At 42.9% G+C, this 21,665-nt stretch overlaps 1 protein-coding gene across 3 annotated transcripts in view; it reads right to left on the minus strand.

Annotated features, from left to right (window-relative positions):
* Positions 1 to 13,520, minus strand: part of HERC4 (HECT and RLD domain containing E3 ubiquitin protein ligase 4) — a 29,771-nt gene extending 16,251 nt beyond the window's left edge. For 2 of the 3 annotated variants that reach the window (XM_059850824.1, XM_059850822.1), the window contains exons 1-9: positions 13,383 to 13,520; positions 12,517 to 12,664; positions 11,033 to 11,322; positions 8,201 to 8,360; positions 7,078 to 7,154; positions 4,833 to 5,054; positions 2,819 to 2,910; positions 1,501 to 1,631; positions 654 to 814 (exon numbers count right to left, since the gene is read on the minus strand). In XM_059850824.1, coding sequence (XP_059706807.1) covers positions 654 to 814; positions 1,501 to 1,631; positions 2,819 to 2,910; positions 4,833 to 5,054; positions 7,078 to 7,154; positions 8,201 to 8,360; positions 11,033 to 11,258 — 1,069 coding nt within the window. In that variant the 5' untranslated portion in view covers positions 11,259 to 11,322; positions 12,517 to 12,664; positions 13,383 to 13,520. The remainder of the gene's footprint in view (positions 1 to 653; positions 815 to 1,500; positions 1,632 to 2,818; positions 2,911 to 4,832; positions 5,055 to 7,077; positions 7,155 to 8,200; positions 8,361 to 11,032; positions 11,323 to 12,516; positions 12,665 to 13,382) is intronic. The other variant, XM_059850823.1, reaches the window with a different exon arrangement.
* Positions 13,521 to 21,665: the final 8,145 nt, after the last annotated feature.

Raw genomic sequence — 21,665 nt, forward strand, 5'->3', positions numbered from 1 at the left:
GGTTACAGAAAGGTTCCCTTGTGGTAGAACCTTGATACAATACACTGAAACACTAGTTAATGATACAATGTGGAGAGTTTTGGGGAGACCTGGCTTGAAGAGAAGGGACATGATAAAACACCACTGGTAAAGCAATGGGCCTTTAGCAGAAGGCCTTGGGCAAGGCCACAGTATCCTTGAGCAAGAAGTTATACCATAACGGGGTGCAGAAGCAGAAACTAGCTGGGGGGGAGAAAACATAGGCATCCTGAGTATGTGGCAACAAAGGTGGAGCTGACCTTTTATAGCAAACCAATAGTGAGCTTTAGTTTTGCAATATGTATGAGCCTTATTATCACTGTTATAAGAGCACACATGTTAAATCAATAAACTGAGACTTGCTGATCATCATGGGATGTGCTTGTCTCCCGTCCACTCTGTCAATACAATGGTGAAAACCATCTTTCCCTGAGGTTAGTTCTAGGTCTAGTCCTACCAGAGGCCCTCACCCACCAGCCACAGGCATGTAATTCCTACAGCAGGAACACAGAGCACAGCGCAATCAAACTGTTTGGGAAAAATTATTACAGCCCACAATCAGTTTAAATCTCAAGAATTTTAAGGCACTACAAGGAACAGGCAATCAAGCAGTAAATGCATCAGCTGGTGCTTACCTGGGCTCATTGGGCACTGAGTACTGAAGGGAATCCAGCTTCCTTTCACTGTGAAGGGACTTTTCCTGTTACTGGTGGTCCCTGTACCCAGCTGCCCATTGCCTCCCAGTCCAAAAGAGTAAATTCTTCCAGAAGAAGGGACAAATGCAGTGGTGTGCTGCCTAGGGCAAAGAGAATTCAGTAACACAAACCTAAGCACTGGAACAAGCTGTGTGCAGGCCTGGCCAGGACCTGTGCTAAGCAGTGTGTGAAAGGTCCTGTCCTACCCAACACTCCACACTGCTCTCCTGCAATGCCCTGCCACTGGCAATATTCCACTCACACTCCAAAAGGCAATCCTCCTTTTTTATGGAAAGGTTCCCAGAATGGAGCTGCCAGTGCTTAGCCCCTGTCTGACCTTTAGAGCATATCAGAAATGAATGTCTAGAGACTGCCTGCACCTCCTTTCCCTTCCCATCCTGCTCAGCTTTAGACTCCCCCTCTCCTCTCACAGGCCTGTAAAGAACCAGCTGGGAATTTGTGTGAACTATTTTGTACTTCCCCAAACACACTTGTTCTTCTGCAGGAAATGAAGTGATAGCAACAAACTCTCACAACTCTCACACTATTGCTCACACTGCCAGTTTAGAAAATCACAGCCTCTCAAATACACAACTTCCTTTAGCTCTTCTATGAATGCTTCTAGAATCCCCAAAACATCACTAAATATCTTTTGTTAGGGGTCATTTTGTTTTCCCTGACCACAAAGGGTAAAGAAAACCCCCAGTTCATATTGCAATAGATATAAAGTTTTATACAAAACAAGCTATGTGTAAGAGTCACAGGGTTAGCAGAGAATAGACCTTACCTGCCACAGGTGATTTGTGTGACAACGCTTCCCATAAGCTCAAAAACTTTCCTTGGATTTATCTCATGGCTGGTAGAGTTATGACCCAACTGACCATAGCCTCCAGCTCCAAATGTAAAAACCCCACCTTCCTAAAGAAATAAATTTTTTACATTAGGATGATCATATATCTCAGAACAAGAAACTTCACAGAAACAGGGGTTTAATAAATCTTTTCTGGTGATTTTGGCATTGCAGGGAAAGGACAGATAATATACAGGGCACAACAGGGTCCTGAGACACAGAAGAATTGCAAGTGAACTGCAATGGCACAGCTATGAAATATTACCTCACTTGTGTTAATCAGACTCATCTAACTTCCTTATTATCATACAACAGTCCTGCCATTAACTTGTGGCATTTATAGATCCTAATCCTCATTTTCCCTCTCTTCCAGTTTTCTTGATGAACTTCACCCGTGTACAAACTCCCACTACTAAAAAGTACACTCCAGCTCTGAAACTCAGAGTACAAATGTTGAAGTGATCAGCAAACAGGAAGCTGCCCTGCTCAGCAGATAATACACAGTATGGCTGAAACAGCCTCATTCTCTGAAAGCATAAGAAACCAGAAATTTCAATATTGTTGCAAGGCAAGTAATTTTTTAAGAGTTTTTGATTAATCAAGATATTAACCAACACCTTCAATGTTTAAATCAAAAATATTTTCAGAAGTTATACACCTTACCTCACAACAACTTTGAAACTTGCCCTTTTCAGATGCTTTGAAATTGTGACTCAGTTTCCTTCAACTCTACTCTGCATCAGCCAGGCCCTCAGCTGGAAACCATCACCAGAATTGCAGCATCCACTGAGAAAACCCAACAGCCTCAGCCCCTGAGTCAGGACAGCAAACAGTGCCAGGTTCTTCTGAACTTCAGAAGGACTTGGAGAAAGCTCACACACACACAATACTGCCTACAAAGGGTGTGTCAGCCCCTGGCTCTGCAGGGGACAGTGGAGCCACACACATGGGTGGCAATCTCTACAAACATTCACAGTACATTCAGTATCTCAACCCAGCCCATCAGCTTTAAAGTAAGTTTGGAGTTAACTTCTGTGCATGAAAAAGGAGAGCGAGCATATAGAATGCAAGATTTCTTGTATTTGGTAATTTTTTTTCAAAAATTTAATCATTCTTCCAATCTGTCTTCAACTTAATCCCATAAATTTAGAAGAAATTTTATTTAGAACTTAGTTTATTTTTCCCTGTTCAGGTAGCATCTTCTCCTGGAAATATTAAACAAACTGGAGCATAAACACATCTTTAAGTTCTGTACCTTTGTAAGGGCAGCAGTGTGATCTTCTCCACAACATATATGAACAACCTTCTGACTTCTCAGGGACTTCAGCAGGGTAGGAACATACCTGTCTGAAAGGTTTAACAGAGAAAGGTCACTTATTTTGACAAAAAAATAAAAAACCAAGTAATTTTGCTTATTTATTCTGATTTGGTTCTAGTCAAGCAAGCAGTTTAAATTTGTTAGCACAACACAATCACCACGGCTGAGTTTTGGAGATGGAAGTGTTACTACAGAATAAAACAGGGACTAACTAAGACACTGAAAAAGCTTGTAGCCCCTGCTCTCATTTTCATTAGCACAGGATCACATGTCAATACACAGACAACTAAATATGGAACATTACATTAGACCTGGCACTGGCCATGAGAAAAGAAAATAACTGATCATTGTTTCTGTGTTTTAAATGAATTGTTTATGTGTTTCATGTTTTTAAAATGGTCCTGTAAGTTGGTATTGATACCTTTTCCTTGGTCCTAAAAGCTGAGAGCCAGACACAGCTAAGGGATAAGGGCTTTTTACCTCAGTGTTAAACTAGGATCCTTGCTGGTGCTCCACTTGGCCAAGGTGGAATGTGCTGCAATGCACACACACAACAGACCCCCTATGCCATCTGCAGCCCTTACAAATTAGCATGTCTAACAAGGATGCCCCAGTGGGAGGCCTGGAAGAATGGTGTGAGATTCCCCCATCTGTGGAATCCTACCCTGGACAGGCCAAATCTCTGTTTCACAGGGTGTGTTCCAGAGGGGACCTTGGTTTCCCAAGGTAGCAGGAGGCTAGAAAACCCTACACTACGAGGCCTTTAGGACATCTGGCCTCCTGGCCTGACACAATACCAGCACTATGCCAAGTTATCAGGCTTAAGGAATGCTAAGAACACTGAGGATACACAAAAGGTATCACCTTGGCATCAGAGTCAGGTGGGCTTCTCTGGAAAGTATATTTATACACAGTTTAATGTGACTGCATGACAGAATGGAGCTCTGAACAAACAGGAAGCAAACATAACCTCCCTCCATCACTAGGACAAGGCAACTTTGCACAAAGGCAATTCTTTAAAATATCAGTGCTCATGTCTTAAAACCTGTCAGGCATGCCAACAGGTCTGCAAGAAAACCTCTGAAGACATTTAAAAGGGATTTTACTCAGAAGTGATGCTACATAAAAACCTAGGGTTATACATGCTCCAAAGAACAGGTAGGAGCAACTGAAGTCTCCCATGATTTCTGAAAAATGATTGTAATCTTCTTATTACATGAATGTGACAATTTTTAAGGCATTCAGTTGAGTATTTTACTTACAACCCATTTTCCCCATTTTAAATGGTGTGGACAACAATGAACCAGTAAGAAAATCTGAACTCATGAAACCATCTACAGATTATCCACTACAAAACTGTGTATTACAGGACCCTGACAGCAAATACTGCCATCCTGGAGCCCTGTGGCACATACTGTGTATGTAACACAATACAACCAAAAAAGAAAGAATTTTCTGTCTAATCTAAAAATCATTGAGGGTCATCCACCTAGCAGAGGAAATTTTGGAAATGGTTAGCCAAAAACTGAATTATTATCAAGAGTAGCCTGAGATAGGAATGGAAAAGTAATGAATGTGACTACTAAGGACAACCAATTAGTTTTGACAGATTACTGCTTTTGCCAAGCAATTTCATCCACATAAAATCCAGTCCAAACTGTAACTGCTGCACAGTATTTCAGCTCAATCCCATTACATCACAGGAAGATGTCAAACAGGGAAAGAACACAAGTGAAGCAGGCAAGAGCTTCAACATAACACTGTCAGCATTCCCACCAGACAGCAGCTGAGGAAAACAGCTCTGTGCCTTCTCCGTGGCACTGGCACACTCCAGCAGCACTGCACAAGAAGTGAGTGAGACACAACAAGGTTTGTTGTGGCTGCTCCTTTCCCAGGAACACTGCTCTCCTCAGATGCACACCCCAAACCCTCTGAAGCAAGGCTTACTTACCATTATCATCATTAACACCCAGCTGCCCAAATTTGTTGCGTCCCCATCCAAATATGGCTCCAGAAAGAGTCAGTACAAAACTATGAGCTCCTCCTGCTGCAATCTGTGCAAAAGGGATTCCCAGCAGAGATTTAATCATTTGTGGGGAGGTTTGTTTTTTATACTCATAACCTAAGCCCAGCTGGCCATATTTGTTTTGTCCCCAGGAAAACACTTCACTTCCTGTTTGAAGGAAAAAATAAACAACCAAGAAATACAATTAATATAGTTTAATAATACAATGTTTATCCACTGTAAGAAAAGCTAAAAGTTAGACTGTCACTCTTCAAAAACTTTTGAGTTTGAAAATGCATACAAACTACTGACTTCTGAAGCTAAGCATTCTTGAGTAATTTGCAAGCATTCAACTCAAGCACTTAATCAGACTGGAAGTATTTAAATCACATTCAAACCCCTCCAAACTGCTCTCAACATTCCTGGTTCAACAGTGCTAGATCTACTGAGCTTGGTTATTACAAAACAAGGCACTGCTCCATGGGAAGTTCCACTACTGCACAGATGTTGATGCAGGCATCTGCTGAAGCTGCACCCTGGACATGGAAAATTCTCTTACTTCCAATCAAAAGCCTCATTTAAGGTTTTCTAAGGTAAGATGCTTAAATTTTGACAGACAATTTAAGAGATTTATATTTTTAAATACTGTCTTCATTACATAATCACTGAAGCACAAGGTTTATAATGTCATTTGGTAATTTACAAAGGGAAAAAAAACATTTTAAAGAATAACAATCAAAGACCTACTGATGTTAAGACTGCTTCTAAAATAAAATACTCTCTTGAACAACCAATGTTTTGCCAAGGTATTTACTATTCTGAAGATCAACACCCAAACACAAAATAATTTAGTTTTGCTGATGTGACACGTTTTCAAGAGCAATGTCACCTTCAAAATGCTTCCTACATCTCTCCCATCTCCACCTTTCCAGTAACAGTTTTATCAAGATGGGGAAATAATGAAACCCATCCCCTGGAGTACAGGTCTCAGATTTTATTTATTGATATTTACAACTAAACCCAAAACACCCTAGAGCCACATCAAGAACAGAAACAGAGCTGCAAACCCATGACCTGGCAATAAAACAGTGATGCTGTACTTGAAGCCTGTAACTATTTAAAACACTGAGTGAATTTCAAATCACAAATTCCTGTGACATTCTTGCACCTTTGACCAACAGAACACTCGACAACACAACTCTGCTGCAGATCTTAACTCAGGGAAAGGGTTACTCCTAAAGCCCTGCCTGCCCTGAAACAAAGGCATTCCCTTGGGTTATTATGATAATTACACCTGGGAATACATAATGGCACAGGAAATGCTCAAAAGGAGCCCATGGAAAGTCACATACAGAACTCAGGCACATATAATCAATATAAACTACTGAATTTACAGAGAAAAAGTAAAATCATTCTGTGTACAATGAACACCTGCCTCCCCAGGGTTATTTGGTTCATATGTTAAACACACATTGTTAAGAAACACTGACAAACTACAAACTTTCTGGAATTTTGTTCTAAGTTGGGAAGTTCCCCTTAACCCTTTACAGCAGCCACTTCTTCCAAGTGGAAGTTTTGGCCACAACTCTCCTATCTCTTGATGAGACAAGCAACAAGCAAATTGAAATTCATTTTTGTTTCTGGAGAGCTGCACTAACCAGACATGCAGTACCAGTGAGGCCAACTAAGCATGTGCTCACAGCCCCAGCAGGAATTTGAAGACAGGTATTTAAACTTCCAAAAGGTAGCTTCTCTGGGACATGGCATTTTAACTATGGAAGCAGCAAAAACCAGAGGCTTTGCCATCATGAAGCACACAAGGAAGTCATTCCTGCCAGCCTCAGTAATTTGAGTTTACAGGTTAAAACAGACCAGTGTGAAAGATTTGGGACCAAGAAAAAGAAACAAAATAAAAAGGAAGTCACAGGAAAGCCAGATGATGAGAAAAAACCAACACACACATACCCTGAAGAAATAAAAGCACAACTCAACATCCATTTGTACATTCGTTTTTCAAATTCAAGCTTCCATTATTAAATTACACAGCCCCTACCAACCTGAAATCCCATCTGTGCTAAGTGGTAGCATATTTAACAAAAAAAAAAAAAAAAAAAAAAGATAAAATAGATCTTGAAAACTTTCGAACTCCCTGGTACAAAACTACAAAAAACTCCAGGAGGATTTGGCTTACCTTTTGAGAGTGCTAGTGAGTGATAATAACCACAAGCAACTTGGACAATCTGGATCTCTGATAAGCTTTTAATATTTCTATTGGAGTAAGAAAACAGAGAAAGAATTAAGCTACCATATCATGGTATAAAATAAAAGGTAATATACAAAATGTGAATCCTCTTTACTGAAATGTACTAAACATCCCAACTTTCATTAGATGCTATTTAGCAAAATCTAAAGACAAAACTGCTTTTTTCCTAAACCTTCTAAGGTCAAGTTCTGCCTTATTTTCAAATAGATCAAGTCTGTAAAAGTCCATAATGAAGAATTAGGGAGGTTCATGTGCTGGGAAGGCGATCTCACACAGCTGAATGGAGGAATGAATACAGAACACAAGAAAAAACTCATTCTTACTTTCCAGTTTCCAAAACTTCAGTTTATAGACCTAATACATATTGCACAACATTATAAAGAAGTTGCAAATACATGCACATGTGCACTAAAACTAATAATGCTTTCAACTTGGGATGAGAAAAAAGTTTCTGAAGGGCCTGTGGGCTTTTAAATTGGATGCAGATAGAACATTTTTAATATTATGGTCATGAATTACTAAGGTTCCAAGGAATTGTTACTTTTGTGTGTGGACTTCAGGTACCTGGAATGCTTATGGCATTCTGAAAACAACAACATGAATTTTTTTAAGTAGAAGGTGTATTATTCAATCACAGCTGAAAGGCTTTGGGGTGAAAACTGAGCTACAAAGATAGGACAGCAAATGTACCTTCTTCAGATTGAAAGTTTAACACTCTATTTCTCCTTAACTTCTCTTAAATGGCATTCAAACTCTTAAAATACCCATCCTACTTTTCCACTGTAAGTCTCATTGTTAGGGGAGGACTATTAAAAAAACCCAACAAACACAACACCCCAAAAAGCACCAAACCAAACCAAGCACACCTGTAACACATTTCTCACAGGACTTTCTGAGAAAGGAAACTGTCTACACACAGCATTCAAGTGTCACAGCTAATAGACAATTTCTATATTTATATGGCTTTACCTGTAACAACAGAATAGCTTAAACAATGTGATTTCAGCACATTATTTTAAAAAAAGGCAACTTATTATGGACTATTTTTAACCTGGGCACTCTGACGCATTCCTCTGTTCCTGGCAAGCCAAGCTGTCCATCAGTAGCCAGACCCCAAGCATATACCTGACCTTTGTCATTTAATGCAAGAGTGTGGGCTTCTCCACATGACACAGCTACAATATTTTGGGCATCCAGTGCACCAACATGCTCTAAAAAAAGGAATAAATAAAATTAGTTGGTTTAAAAAAAAAAAGCTACTAACAAGCTAGGCTTGTTCCAAACAGTTTACACAGTACTAAGACATCAACTAAGCCCATAAGTTCTGCTGAAACACCCTTTATTTAAAATGATAGACATGCAGTTCTAGGAGAAATGAGTAGAATCTGACACCCTGAAGTAACCAAGTGATGACTGTTTCTGGAGCAGTACACAGCAGGGCACAAAACCCACACCTGGATCCTAACGGATCCTTCTAATCTTGCCATCTGAAAATGAGTGCAGAAACTCAATTAACAGTAAGGTCAAACAGATCATTGTCAAATGACTACACGTGTAGACATTATGTAAGAGTAAAACATTCCACCACAGCAAATTAAATTCACCTATTCATTATTAAGAAAGAGCCTGCAAAACAAGGCAGGGCAAATTACAGACTAAAGCTACTGATTTTGCAATGAGCTACACAATGTCTTCTTTATAATGCAAAACACTGTAGAAACAGATCCTAAAGAGTAATTTTTCTAGACATACAGTGACACCTCTGAAAAGCACACACTCAAATATCTCTGATTTTTTTTCCAGTAGCCTGCACCAATGCATTTGGAAACACAAAGCTTGGTTTTGGGCTTACGATTTGTGATCAGAATAACATTTCAATTCCAGCAATAAGTAAAGCAGAGAAATATCATCAGGGCCTGTCATTAAGGCTGGAATTTTTAATAATTTCTTTAAATAAGGGACTGCTTGGACATTTTACTCCCAGTTTTCAAACAGAAATTCTATTCCAGCCTAAGAATGGCACAGCACTGAAAAAGCCTGCGTATTGTCAATGTGATGGGCACTCTAAACACAGCCCAGCCCAAGTCAGCTTCACAACAGTAGCTCACATTATCAGCAGCATGACAGGCACTCAGCTTCCAAAATAAACTAACACAGGCAGCAGATATAGGTTCTTTTTATTACATCCAGCTGGTCTGACTAAAGAGGTTGCCACCCCAGTTCACCCATCAGAGCCTCCCACAGCTCTGCCAGTGGGAGAGGTCATGGAAGCACTCTCCAGCTCAGGCACCAGCACACAGATTAGCTCAGGCAATCTCCCCCAGCTGCTGAACCAGCCAGCCTGACTGCCTAAAATGGATTAAGGAACAGCCATGCAGTGCCCATGGCAAGCAGAGCTCTAGAAGGAGGAAAGAAGAAAGGCAGTGGGGAACAAGGAGGTAGCAAAGACACACAGTCAGCAACAAAATTATCTTCAGTTAGCAGAAACACATTTAAAAGAGAGCATCCACCCATCTATAAAGATACCAAGCCTCTTTGGGCTGTGCAACTGAAGTTATCCCAACGCTCTGACTTCAAACAACACTTAGCAGAAATATCAGTAACCTCTGGGTGAAAGGAAGATTAGGGAGGACATTACAATCCTCATGTGTCTGAGCATGTTAAAAAAAAATAAATTAGAGTAGGTCCACTACATATGAAAGGCCATGCAAATTAAATGTCAGATATTTTCATTGTAACCTTCAGACTAAAAGACAATTCACCAAAATTTTCAAAGTGGGCAACAAGCAGAGTAAGTTTGACATGCTGAGTTTCTCTTCATGTTTGTGAAGGAGATGTTTAAACAGGATTAAAGTTTATCAGTTTTAATATCCACATACTGTTTCCCAATAGAAGTCCACATTAGTTTAAAAAAAAAAAAATCAAGAAAATCTTTAACTGGCACCAAAACTGAAACTCTGTGTAAAGGAGAACTATTAAAATACCCCATGACACTTCATTTCCATTTGAAAAATTTGTGGCAAGTATTGAGCCAAGCCAGTTGTGAAAGTGCTCTAGGAGTGATTAGAACCAAGTCTCAGTGAGCCTTTCCAGTTTGCTGTGCTGTGAGCAGTGAGCAGCACTGTTCCCTGGCTCCCAGCACCAGCTATGACTCACATCCAAGCTCTGAAGGGAGCCCATGTGCACACTCCTCTGCAGTCCCTGCAAGATGTTTACCCAGTTCTGCTCCAGAACTGCACTAGGAGGGAGCAGAAACACACACCAAACACAGGTGGGAAGAAAAAAAGCCCAAAGAAGTGTTACACAGCATCCTTTAGGCTTTTCCAAACCCTCTCCCCGTAGCGCTGCTTATGCTGATAAGCCTTTTGATAAAAGTTTTATTTTTAGTTCTTACAAAAAGAGAACATTGCTTCAAATCAGACCTGCTGCACATCACGGATCAGACAACTAAAACCTGCGTGTTTCCCTGCAGTGACATGCCAAATACTCACTTCCACCATATTCCAACAGCCAAACCCACACATGAAGTACAATACCAGCCATGGATTGCAGCAGGTCAGCTCCCCTCGAGAGCAGAAACGGGCGCTGAGTCTCCCACAGTCATGCTTGAAACAAAAACTAGTGGCACTGTCCAGCTGTACAGCATGCAAAAATATGGGGGGACTGCCATGTTTCATGGCTGTTTGTTCCCAGCTGCCACAAGAACCCATCCCAGCAGAGCAATGCTTTTCCAGTCAAAAAGAAGTCCATTCTTGGAAGAACTGCTGAGCATGAATTTGCCCCATGCAGACACTGGCGATCTCGGCTTTGAGGAAGCACAGTAAAACGAAAGCCACACCCACCACCCCACAGAATCCCCACAATTCATCACTTCTAAACTTACCGGGTCTTTTCCTGGCTTTTTCATGCCCCAGTTGTCCCAGATCATTGCATCCACATGTATAAACTGTCCCATCATCCAGGACAAAAACAGTGTGTCTCAGTCCACATCCTACATCTCTGACCCTTTTATTTAGGAAAAAGTCACTTTTTCTGGGTTCTAAAACAATCTCTTCATCAATTCCACCCAATCCAAGCTGTCCAAAAGATGCATTGCCCCAGCACAACATGTTTACACTTCTTTTTATCAGAGATCTTCCAAATTCACTTTTCTAGAATACTCCTTCTTCGTAGCTGTTGAGAAAAAAGGAAAATGTACATTTTTCAGTATTGTCCCCAACATTTACATTACTTTCTATACAGCATGTAATCCATGAGCTCAATTTCTCTACACCAATGTATTCAAACCCTGAACAATTTTTAAGAGTGTGATTTGCTTTCTTGGACAGGATTTGCATTAACTCTGCAGTGAAATGCTTTCTTTCCCATTTCAGATACAACTTTTAAGATGTGCAGGTCACTGGTTTTGCATAACTTTGTTTCAAAAATTTAAAATGTCATTCTTCGTAAAATTCCTTTAATCCCTAATCCAAATTTATACAAATTTGCAGTTGCAGCCACTTCTAGCCAGTGGAAATGACTTCAAATATCTTCCAAGGGGACAGTACCGGCTACTTTCTTTACTTGAGGAGTTGCATGACTGTGTATGGCCTCAAGATCATCACCAAAAACAACACTTGACTCATAGCTTGGAAAAAAGTGGTCAACTCTGATCAATCCAGTTATGCAATACAAAGTACACTATGCTGTGTCAGTCATTGCATTTAAACAACTAGGAGTCAACTGAACTCACAATTTAAAAGAAAATAAATAGCTGAAACTCAAGTCCCCAGTCTTGCACTGCAGTCAACACCAGCTACAGCTTCAGTTACTCTGCAGTAGCAGGAGGCCACGTAACTCCCCCAAGCAAGTCCACACCCCTAATCCCTAAATTACAATTATCAGAATTTGTGCTGACAGACTCTGTACCTTTTTGGAAAGGATTCAGAGCTGCCCTTCTCTTTCATTTGCAGTAGTGCATACGACAAAAAATCGGTGACAACATTTTCACTACTACTTATACCACATTTCCATGACAGCACGTTTCCCTGCATTTTCAGAGCAATTTAAAAGTCAATGTAATCTAATGAGAAATTACTATGAATTTTCATCTGTGACCATTATTTAGAAGACATTCTGCAGGGCCATAACATGTATAAACTACCTAAATCCCAAACTGCTCAGAGAAGCAAGCCAACACTTAACATCTAAGTGTTACGTACACCAAATGGCAGAATTCTTGCCAGCACAACAGGATAAACTATTTTTCTTCGCAAAAGACAAAATACAATAAACAAGACACTTATTTTTGTGACGGCATAAAAATCCCCAAAAGCAACACCGAACCAAAACAGCCAAACAGCTTAAAATATATTGCATTCTGTTTACCTATCTCAGGAGGTGAGGCATGATCAAATATTTCCCTAGCTATATCCTACCACGTTCAGAAGGGGACATCGGAACGAAGACGTCTTCAGTTAGGACATAGCTACGCAAGAGCACACGTCACACATCTGTAGCAGTGACTTGCTTCAACCTGCAACACAAGAAATCAGAAAAGATGTATCACTACAGCTCTTCGAGATTTCTATAGTCAAGATTTATCTCCATCTCCAGCAGAGAAAAAAAAATAAGAAAAGTTCTCCTTTCTGTTGAGCTACATATGTATTTCCACGGAAGGCGGGGTTGTTTTGTTTTGCATCATTTAAGAGCCAGCAGCCAAAGTTCTGTACTTTGATCTCAAATCACGGCACTCTTTCACCCCCGTGCGTGGCCATCAGAGCCACCTCGCGCCGGGAACCCCCGCTTGTGCCGGCGGCCGGCCCGGCCCGGGGCAGCCCCGCACTCACCCCGAGCCGCGGGCGGGCGGCCGGGAAGCGCCCGGACGCTTCGCGCGGGCTGAGGCCGTGCCCCGTGAGGGGACCCCGCCCGCCCCGGCGCTCGCCGCGGCCCCGCGTTCCCTCGGCGGGGCTCGGCTCCCCGGGCCCGCCGCGCCGGGCTGCGGAGGGAGCGGCGGGCGCGGCCCGGCGGCGGAGAGGGGCGGCGGCCGGACCCCTCCGTGCCCCGCGGCCGCTCTGCGGCGCCGCCCGGCCTGCTCCCAACCGCCCCGGGCCGCACCTGCCCCGCGGCGCCCCCGCCCCGCTCCCGCGGCCGCGTCCCGCCGTGGGGCCCCGCGGCCCCGGCCACTTTCCCCTCCGCCCCGCGGGGCCCGAGGGCGGCAGCGCCCGGCTCCGCTAAGGCCCGGCGGGACTCACCGGTGGTAGCGAAGCGCTCCGCTCCCCTCCGCAGCCCGCCCACCGCAGGCGCTCGCCGGCCACGGCCGGGGCGTGAGCAGCGTGAGCAGCCCCGGGCGCGGTGACAGGGCCCGGCCGCCGCTGCCGCGCAGGCGCCGGCTCGGCGGGCGGGACCGCAGCGCCCGCTCCACCGCCCGCCTCCCGCCGGGCCGGCCTCGTGGTCGGGGGCGGGGACGCGGCGCGGAGCCGTCGCCCGGGGCTCGGCGGAGCTGCAGGAGGGACGTTGCGCTCGGAGGCACCGCGTGGTTCGGTTCCCGCCGTTGGGCTGTAAGGAGGCGGGGCGAGGAGCTGACAGCAGAAATGAGGCGAGGGAGCGGCCCGGGAGGCGCGGGGCCCCGGCGTGACGCTCTCCTTCTGCCCGTGAGCTCGGGGACCGCAGGGCTGGGCGCCGAGCTCGGCCGTTCCCTCCGGTGGTGACCGAAGCTGTGCCTGTTCTCGGCATGGGGACACATGTGAGCGCGAAAATACAGAGCCGTCGTTGTGTTACATCGCAGGGTTTAAACTGAGAATAAAAAAACTGGAGTGGGTTCTAGGGTAGATAGCTCTCTGAGGAGTGGTCTTCGTGTGGCGTTTCGTCTGCCTTGCAGAGTTCTCCAGACGCTTGGGCGCGTGTTGCTGTTCCTTATTCCTGATCCGCGGAGATCTGCGGAAGCCTCTGCTTGATCTCTGAGGGCACGAAAAGAATGAGATCAGTGAGTGGGAAGGAACTGGATCCGCCAGGGGGATGCAGGAACAAACTGTTCTCCATACTCCAATTACGCGTCATTAACTTGTGGCAGCACGTCGCGGTTCCCGCGGGTGAGCGGTGCCGCTGTGCAGCGCCGTGAGCGCCGGCCCTGCTCGGCCTTCCTGCTCCAGGGAACGGCGTGCCTTTGGGGCTCTGCCCTGCCCCTCCCGCGGAAAGAAACGCGGCTTTCGGAATTTGCCAGTCTGGTTGCAAACGCGGCTTTCGGAATTTGCCAGTCTGGTTGCAAACGCGGCTTTCGGAATTTGCCAGTCTGGTTGCAAACGCAGCTTTCGGAATTTGCCAGTCTGGTTGCAAACGCAGCTTTCGGAATTTGCCAGTCTGGTTGCAAACGCGGCTTTCGGAATTTGCCAGTCTGGTTGCAAGCTTCTCTCAGTGTCCATGCCCAAGATGGGCACAGTAAAACGGTTTTTCTCGGTGGACGTGTATCTCTAGGGGAGCCCCTAAAGGAGAATTTACACGGCAGACACACGTCTTAACTTTTTTTTTTTTTCTTTCCCCTGGTATTATGCTTGGTACTGGGTGGAAAATCCATTGCAATTTATGTAATTGGACCGAGTTGGTAATCCAAATGAGATTTCCTTATTTAGCAGCCTCTTTACGGAAGGATCCACCTTTATGTAGGTCGGGAATTGAAAAAAAGCGAGGACCAGGTATACATCACAGCAAGTGATTTTGCAAACTGTGCGTGAGGAAAGTTCTGTGTTTGGTGTCCTTCTGCCCTTTTGTAGAACAGAAATCATTTCACAAAATCCCAATCAATGTGATGTCTTGGTCCAGCCATTAAACACTCTTGTATATGTAAATAGGTAAGATTCTACAGGACTTCTCAGGATTTGTGGTTGTAGATTTATCAGGAAAGATCCAAACCAGAAATATGAAATTCATACCTAGGGAAAATGAGGTTGCTGCATAGCTGACACAGGCTAAATGATGCAGCACTTTTCAGGGCGTCAAATGCCCGGTTTTGCTATTTAAAGGAGAAATGTGAGTGATTTGCCTTTTGCCATTCTGCATCTAAGACTGAAAGGTTAGCAGGAGCTGTGACACAGAGCAAACGGAGGAAAACATTTCATTTGTTATCTTCTAAAACTTCCTTTTTCCTTTATTTGTGAGCCCAACGGAGTAGTAACTGTGAATAGCTACACTGTGAAATGGATTTTAAATATTGGCATTCATTGTGCAATGTGTCCTCTGACCAGCATGTGGAGATATGCCCAAGTACTTGAAGAGAACATTATATGCCCACTACAATTTTATACAAGGAAAAGTCACTTGGTATAACTGGCTTGAAAAATAGAGAAAGCCTGAAACAACATAGTGTTGCACAAATCTCAACTTCCTTCTGCAATAGGCATAGCTATTTCATTTCAAAGAATTATATTAATCCTAATATCAGATTACTGTAAATTGAATAATTCAGGTGTGTCTTCAAATAAAGTATAAGCCATATTTTTATTCCACTTATCATTTATCTTAGCAAATTTGCTTTTTTTGTGCCAGAGAAGCCATATCCTCCCTACCACGCCCTAGTACCTTATGGGATCCCCTTCTTGGGGCTGAAGGCACACAGGCAGTGGGGGGAAGAGAATGTGTGCTGTGGTGCCACAGCCCTGCCTGGGCTCCCTGGCACTCGGTACAACCCATCCTGCACCCAGCAGCACTGAAGCTGCCACAATGGGCAGGGTCTGCACTTGCAGTGCTCAGGGGAGCTGTGGGGTGCTTGCACCTCAGAATTCCCATTGTCCGTTCTAGTACTGCAAAAAAACCTCCAAGATGTAAAGTCCTGTGGAAACAAGAAATGTAAATCTGCTTAACTTCAGGGAAGGAATTTATTTCCTTGTAAGTGCCTTAGCCCTGAGGGTTTCCTATTACCATTGCACAGTCTTCTTATTGATGGTCACAACAAGCAGGAAACTATTTTCAGTTGCCCTGCCATTATTAAAATAGCAATGCTGGGCTACTGCCTGGTGATAGCTGTCAGCACAATTGTGGTTTTTAAATTGTGCCCCAGTTAATCCCCCACTGAGATAACACAAAAATGGGAAAAGGATCATGTCTAGGGTTAACTAATATGTCCTTTATGCTCAATTACTAGAAAACATCTTTCAGTTAATATACATGTTTTTGAAGGCTACGGTATTATGGCATAAAACTTTCTGTATAGTTAGTAACAGAGACACACTCTCTGCCTCCATTTTCTCCTGGCAACAGCCAGGACATACTTTTATAAACTTCAATTCCCCATTTCAAACCCCTTTGCTTTATACTTTGATGTGTCACAGACTACTGAAAATAGAAATGGGTGTTCAGAGCAGCTGATAACATGAAATTCGAGATGTCAGCATTTTGCTGTGAGAAATTACCCACCTTTGTGTGAAGCCTTTGTGTAGAATATTCTTGATTAAGACAAAGAAAAGGCTTTAAAATGCAAATAGGCTTACAAACAAGGGATGGTCAGACCCTTTTATGCCATTTCAGTTTTACATTTCATCCTTAGATGCTTCACAATATCCACCTAGAGAACTCACATACACGGAGTATGTGTTTTGCCACTTCAGAGCTCAGCCTGTTGTAGTTCTCTCTCTGCCCACCCTGCTCACAAACAGTTCTGGTTAGCTCAAATGCAAATGTGCTTACCAGTAAGACCAATCGTTTATTAATTGATGGCAACATGCTGAAACCAACTGTATTTTTATAGTAATTTATGTTTGTGAACATAAATTACTATAAAAATACTAAACTGATGGCATTGGGAGCTGCTTAAAGGAAAACTGAGGAGACACCTTCAAATTAAGATAAGCAACACAAAAAACCTGCAACCCTCCCATTCCCCTCATCCTCTCAGGCCACAAACTATAGCTGAAATAGCCAAAGGAAAGCTGTTCATGGGATGATGAATGCAAAGAAAGTGAAAAAGCAGCGAAGGGTGAGGATGAGCCTTGGACATGAAGTCTATAATGAAGGAAACAAGCTGACCTTTGTGTTAGGGATAAAGCTCTTGCATTCACAAACCCTGGTGTGGATCCAGTGTCCCCAAGCCCACACCAGCTGGCACTGAGTGACTCCCCTGTGCCCTGGCAGTATGGCAGCAGCCAGACAAGTGCTGAGGCACCTGCAGGTTGGGGCTGAAGATGCTGAACATTTTTGAGCATCCTACACAGAGTGTTGGGAGGGCAGCCCCTTCCCACATGTGGCATATTTTCTGCCTATTGAAGTGACGTTTCACACTATTACATGTATTTTTCTGTTATAAATAGATCAGCAGGCCAGGTGCTAACCGAGCATGAAAATTCCCACGTAGTCTTTTGGGTTTTTTTGGTGTCATTAAACTGGGCTTTTGGTCAGGCCAAAAGTGACCTTTGATTTTTAAGATGCAAGCCTTCAGGAGCACAATATCAATAATTGAGCGGGCTGTGCCCTGCAGAGACCGATTTGGTAACACGCTGAACCTCAGCTCATAAAATAGCTGCAAGTGGTGCCACATGCTGCTGGTTCTGACATGACACTGTGTCTTTGCAAGGCAGCATGATGAAGCACCCTAAAATTAGCCTTCTTACTATTTCGTAAAGAGCAGGCAGAAAGGTAGCAGCCTGCACTGAGGAGAACAAAGAGCACAGGGGAGGACCAGAACTGAGGCTCACACACAGCCTGGTCACAACACTTCATGGTGAGCACTCTTGGCTTCTTTGCAAATTTCCATGTGGGATTGTTCAGGGTAATGCCTTATCCCAAGCACAGGCTGACCTGATTATGAAGAAAGGTGCTCGTGTAAACAGAGGTGGGGAGGAAAGTCTTCCTGACTTGTTTTGTCAGGAGGATTGGGATTCAGCAGAAGGGAAAACTGTCTGTGAAAATTACGCGGATGGTCTCTTTGAGGAGTGTGGTGGGAGCTGGCATTAAATCCACAAAACTAAGTTTGTTGTTACTGGAATATAACTGGGAGTGGAAGAAAAAAATGGGCTGGTATGAAAATCAGAAACAGCCTGATAAAGACCCTTTCTATTGAGCCAGACTGATTTTGTCCTGATATTTCGTTCTATCTCTACCCCACTTACTGCATGTTAAAGTCCTTCGCTCTACAAGGAGTAAGATTTGAGAGCAAAACAAAAAAACCACCTTGCAGGCAGTAGGAAGATAGGGGTGTGGATGTGTCAGTGTTTGGGACCAGAAAGAGTGGAGGGAAAGATCCCAGGCCAGAGTAACGCTTGCCGATGGGGAGAGAAAAGAAAGGGTGAGGAAACATTTGTATATCAGAGGGCACAAGCAGCACGCCATGACAGGGATGTGAGCGCTGGCTGCTGGGAGGGAAGGGGGCACAGCACAGTCTCTGGGAAGCAGAGGACACCCCCAGCAGCTGGGTGGGACAGCCTGTGGCCCCGTGCCTCAACAATTGTCAGTACATGCTGTTTTCTCTATTCCTGTGGTAGCACTCTGCAAAGAATAGCTGGGAAGAAAATAACGCTGGGGCATAAACTGTGCCTGGTACATTCAAACGACATACAGCTGTTTCTGCTATTAGTTATCACTCAGAAATGTGGGACTGTTTTGCAGCACAGGTATTTTTGTTCAGTAAAGATGGTTGGACAGCACTCTGCAGCTTTTATAATTTTACTTGGGACAATATTTATGATTTCACATGTATTACAAAAACCCAGAGAGGCATGATCCTATAAGACCTCTTTTGTGCTGTTAGCAACCAACAGATACTTGGTGAAGCAAGGACTGAAATGTGTCAAAGTGGGAGTGAATCTATGACATTTGTATCAACTACAGTACAGGACTTCTCTGTTCATAAAGGGCATGAAATATTCACAGTTGTCAAAGAGTCTTGGACAGGTTGAAAACTAAATTTCTCTTGCAGATGTTCTTAAGGAGTTCCACAGAAATTGTATGTGAGCAATCAGAACTTGGAGTCCACGAAGGACTGTAACTCTTAATTTTCTATAATGTGAGTCTCAACCTTGGCATTAGAATAAAAAAAAATTTTGGAGATAGAAGGTGAGCTGTATGAGCTGAGCAATCAAATCCTCAAAACTGTCTGAAAAATGGAATCCCTGCTGCTCCCTACACACAATTCCAGTGTAGAGAAACCCAGCAACTCCTCATGTTCCCAGAGGTCTCCTAAGTCAATATTTACTTTATTTAGGAAAGAAAAATTGCCACCAATTAGTAATCTTTTGTTTCTGTTTACTGACACTGGAGTGGTGCAGGGTGCTGCCGATTTTGTTGTTGATGTTTTAGTATGAGAGATTTGGATGCTCCTATTTCACTGCAGAAGACTTTGGGTCAATGTTTTTGGGATAATGTTTCTTTGTTTATTTGGTCTACCAGCACAGAACAAACTGCTTCCATTTAGAACTTCAAGCTTGAAAGGGGAAGCCACAGCAGCTGAATATCTTTTGGAAGCAGAAACAGTAGAGCAGCCACTTGTGCCAAGCCTCCATTGCATTTAGCTGTGCCTTTTCCTTGGACAGGGAAGGAGGTAGCAGTGATTCATCACCTCTGTCTGCCTGATGAAGGCTTTCTTGTCATTCGTGTCAGCAAGTCACCAGCACACCACTAAATATCAGCACTGGTCCCAGTCAGAAATGATCCTTTCAGGGACACTGGATACTCCCCACTTTACACATACATACTTACTTTCATAGAAAATAGTACAGAGATCTTTGCAGCCCCTGGTCAAAGTTCTAGAGCAGCAAAATTACTCCTAGAATAGAAGGAATTTGAGAGGAGTCCTAGAGCTCAGGACCCTGGAGATTCAAGTGAGATTGTTCCTGAGACTGTCTCAGGAAAAGACAGAGCATTTCAAGAGTATCCAACTGGCACAGCAGCTTCTGTTCACCCCATGGCCCAGTGGAGACATCCAAAACCAGACAAATTCAGGAGAGCCAGCTTGAAACACCAATCTCCTCAGAAAACAGTTACACTTCATGTTTTACCCAACAGACTTGTCCAAAACTATTGTGTCCAGATGTGATATAACTTCTGCAAATACAAACAATTCTGTACAAACACTATTAGTCTTGTTCTAGCTTGTAGCAAACTCAGCCGGGCAAACTGGCTTTTTAACAGACAGTATCAATATTACAAACTAAATTCTTTTGATGATAGCTTCTTTTCTTTTTTTTTTTTAAATAAAATGAAGGAAAGGAATGCTTATTTGTCTCATGAACAAGTTGTTGCTTTGTAGCAAGCAGCAATAGGATTAAAAATCACTTTTCTGAGAGGCAAATGATGTGGTCTTTATCATTTTCCCTGACCTCTTGTTCAAGTTTGAGTTTCTAACTAGTTCATCACCATTATAAACCTGTTTGTGTTGCCTTCTGTGTTTATAATAACCACAAGCATTAAAATAGTCTGTTCATAACTATAATAGTCCTGCAGAATTATAATAGGCAAGAACCTAGAAATGTTCCATTTATAGCCATTACAAACACTTGTAATTTCCAGTGTGTGGTATCAGCAATGACCCCTCCAGAATCCAGTGTTTGGGATTAAAGTGTCTGGACATTTTCAAATCAAATTTATGAACACTGTTATCTTTTGGCAAAAGATAATAGTCTAGGATAGTTAATAACACATACAGTTGAAAATCTTCATTTTTGAAACTTCCCACACCAGTAGTTTTACAGCTAATTTTAACTGGATACAGAACTATTTGCCAAAGTAACAATAAAACAGATACTGGTATTATAATGATTTCTGATGTTTTCCTAAAAACCCACAGGGAGTTAAAAGAAATACCATTCGACAAGGGGAATTAAATGGATTTTTAAATATAATTTAAGTATACATATTTTGAAGTGAAATTTAAAAGCTCAAAGATTACCAAATAAATTTATGTTTATAGCTATATTTCAAGACAATTTTTTTTAATTAATTTTTGATAAATTAAAGATTCAAATAGCATGCTTGACTCTGCTATAACTCCTTTGGACATATATTGATCAACATAAAGAGAATAAAACTAGAGACTAGTAATATATTCCTCATCAAATATTTTCTGATGTAAACCTTTGGCTTCCTCAAATCCTGCATCTTAGGATCTAGACCAGAGAGATCTTCAGATTTCTGTAAAAGATCCAAAGGTTTTCTCTTGTGCCTCAGAAATAGACACCAAGTATTTCAGGATCAGGAAGCACTCAGTATGTGTGGAGTTTCTTTCCTGACTTTTCCAAGCCCAGGAAATAATCCTGTTTGGAGCCCTGTTATCCCTCCTTGGTACTTCCAGTGACACAACTGCAAGGAGCCTGTGGGAGCACACAGAAAGTCACTCCAGCTGCAAGAGACTGCTCTCAGAGTGCTCTTTTTGGGAGTCAGATTGTCCATTGGCTCTTGGATTTTCAACTTTATTATCTTGATTGCAGCTGGGAAAACTCTGGAAGTTCTCCCTGCGGAGTCCTTTCTCTTCCCCTGCCCCTGCCACTCAAAGCCATCATTTCATTTTCCCTGCTTCCCTTTCCTCTGAGTCAAACCCTGAGACAGGTTTGTTATTT

This window comes from Haemorhous mexicanus, chromosome 7 (assembly GCF_027477595.1).
Source record: "Haemorhous mexicanus isolate bHaeMex1 chromosome 7, bHaeMex1.pri, whole genome shotgun sequence".
Classification (NCBI taxonomy): Eukaryota; Metazoa; Chordata; class Aves; order Passeriformes; family Fringillidae; genus Haemorhous; species Haemorhous mexicanus.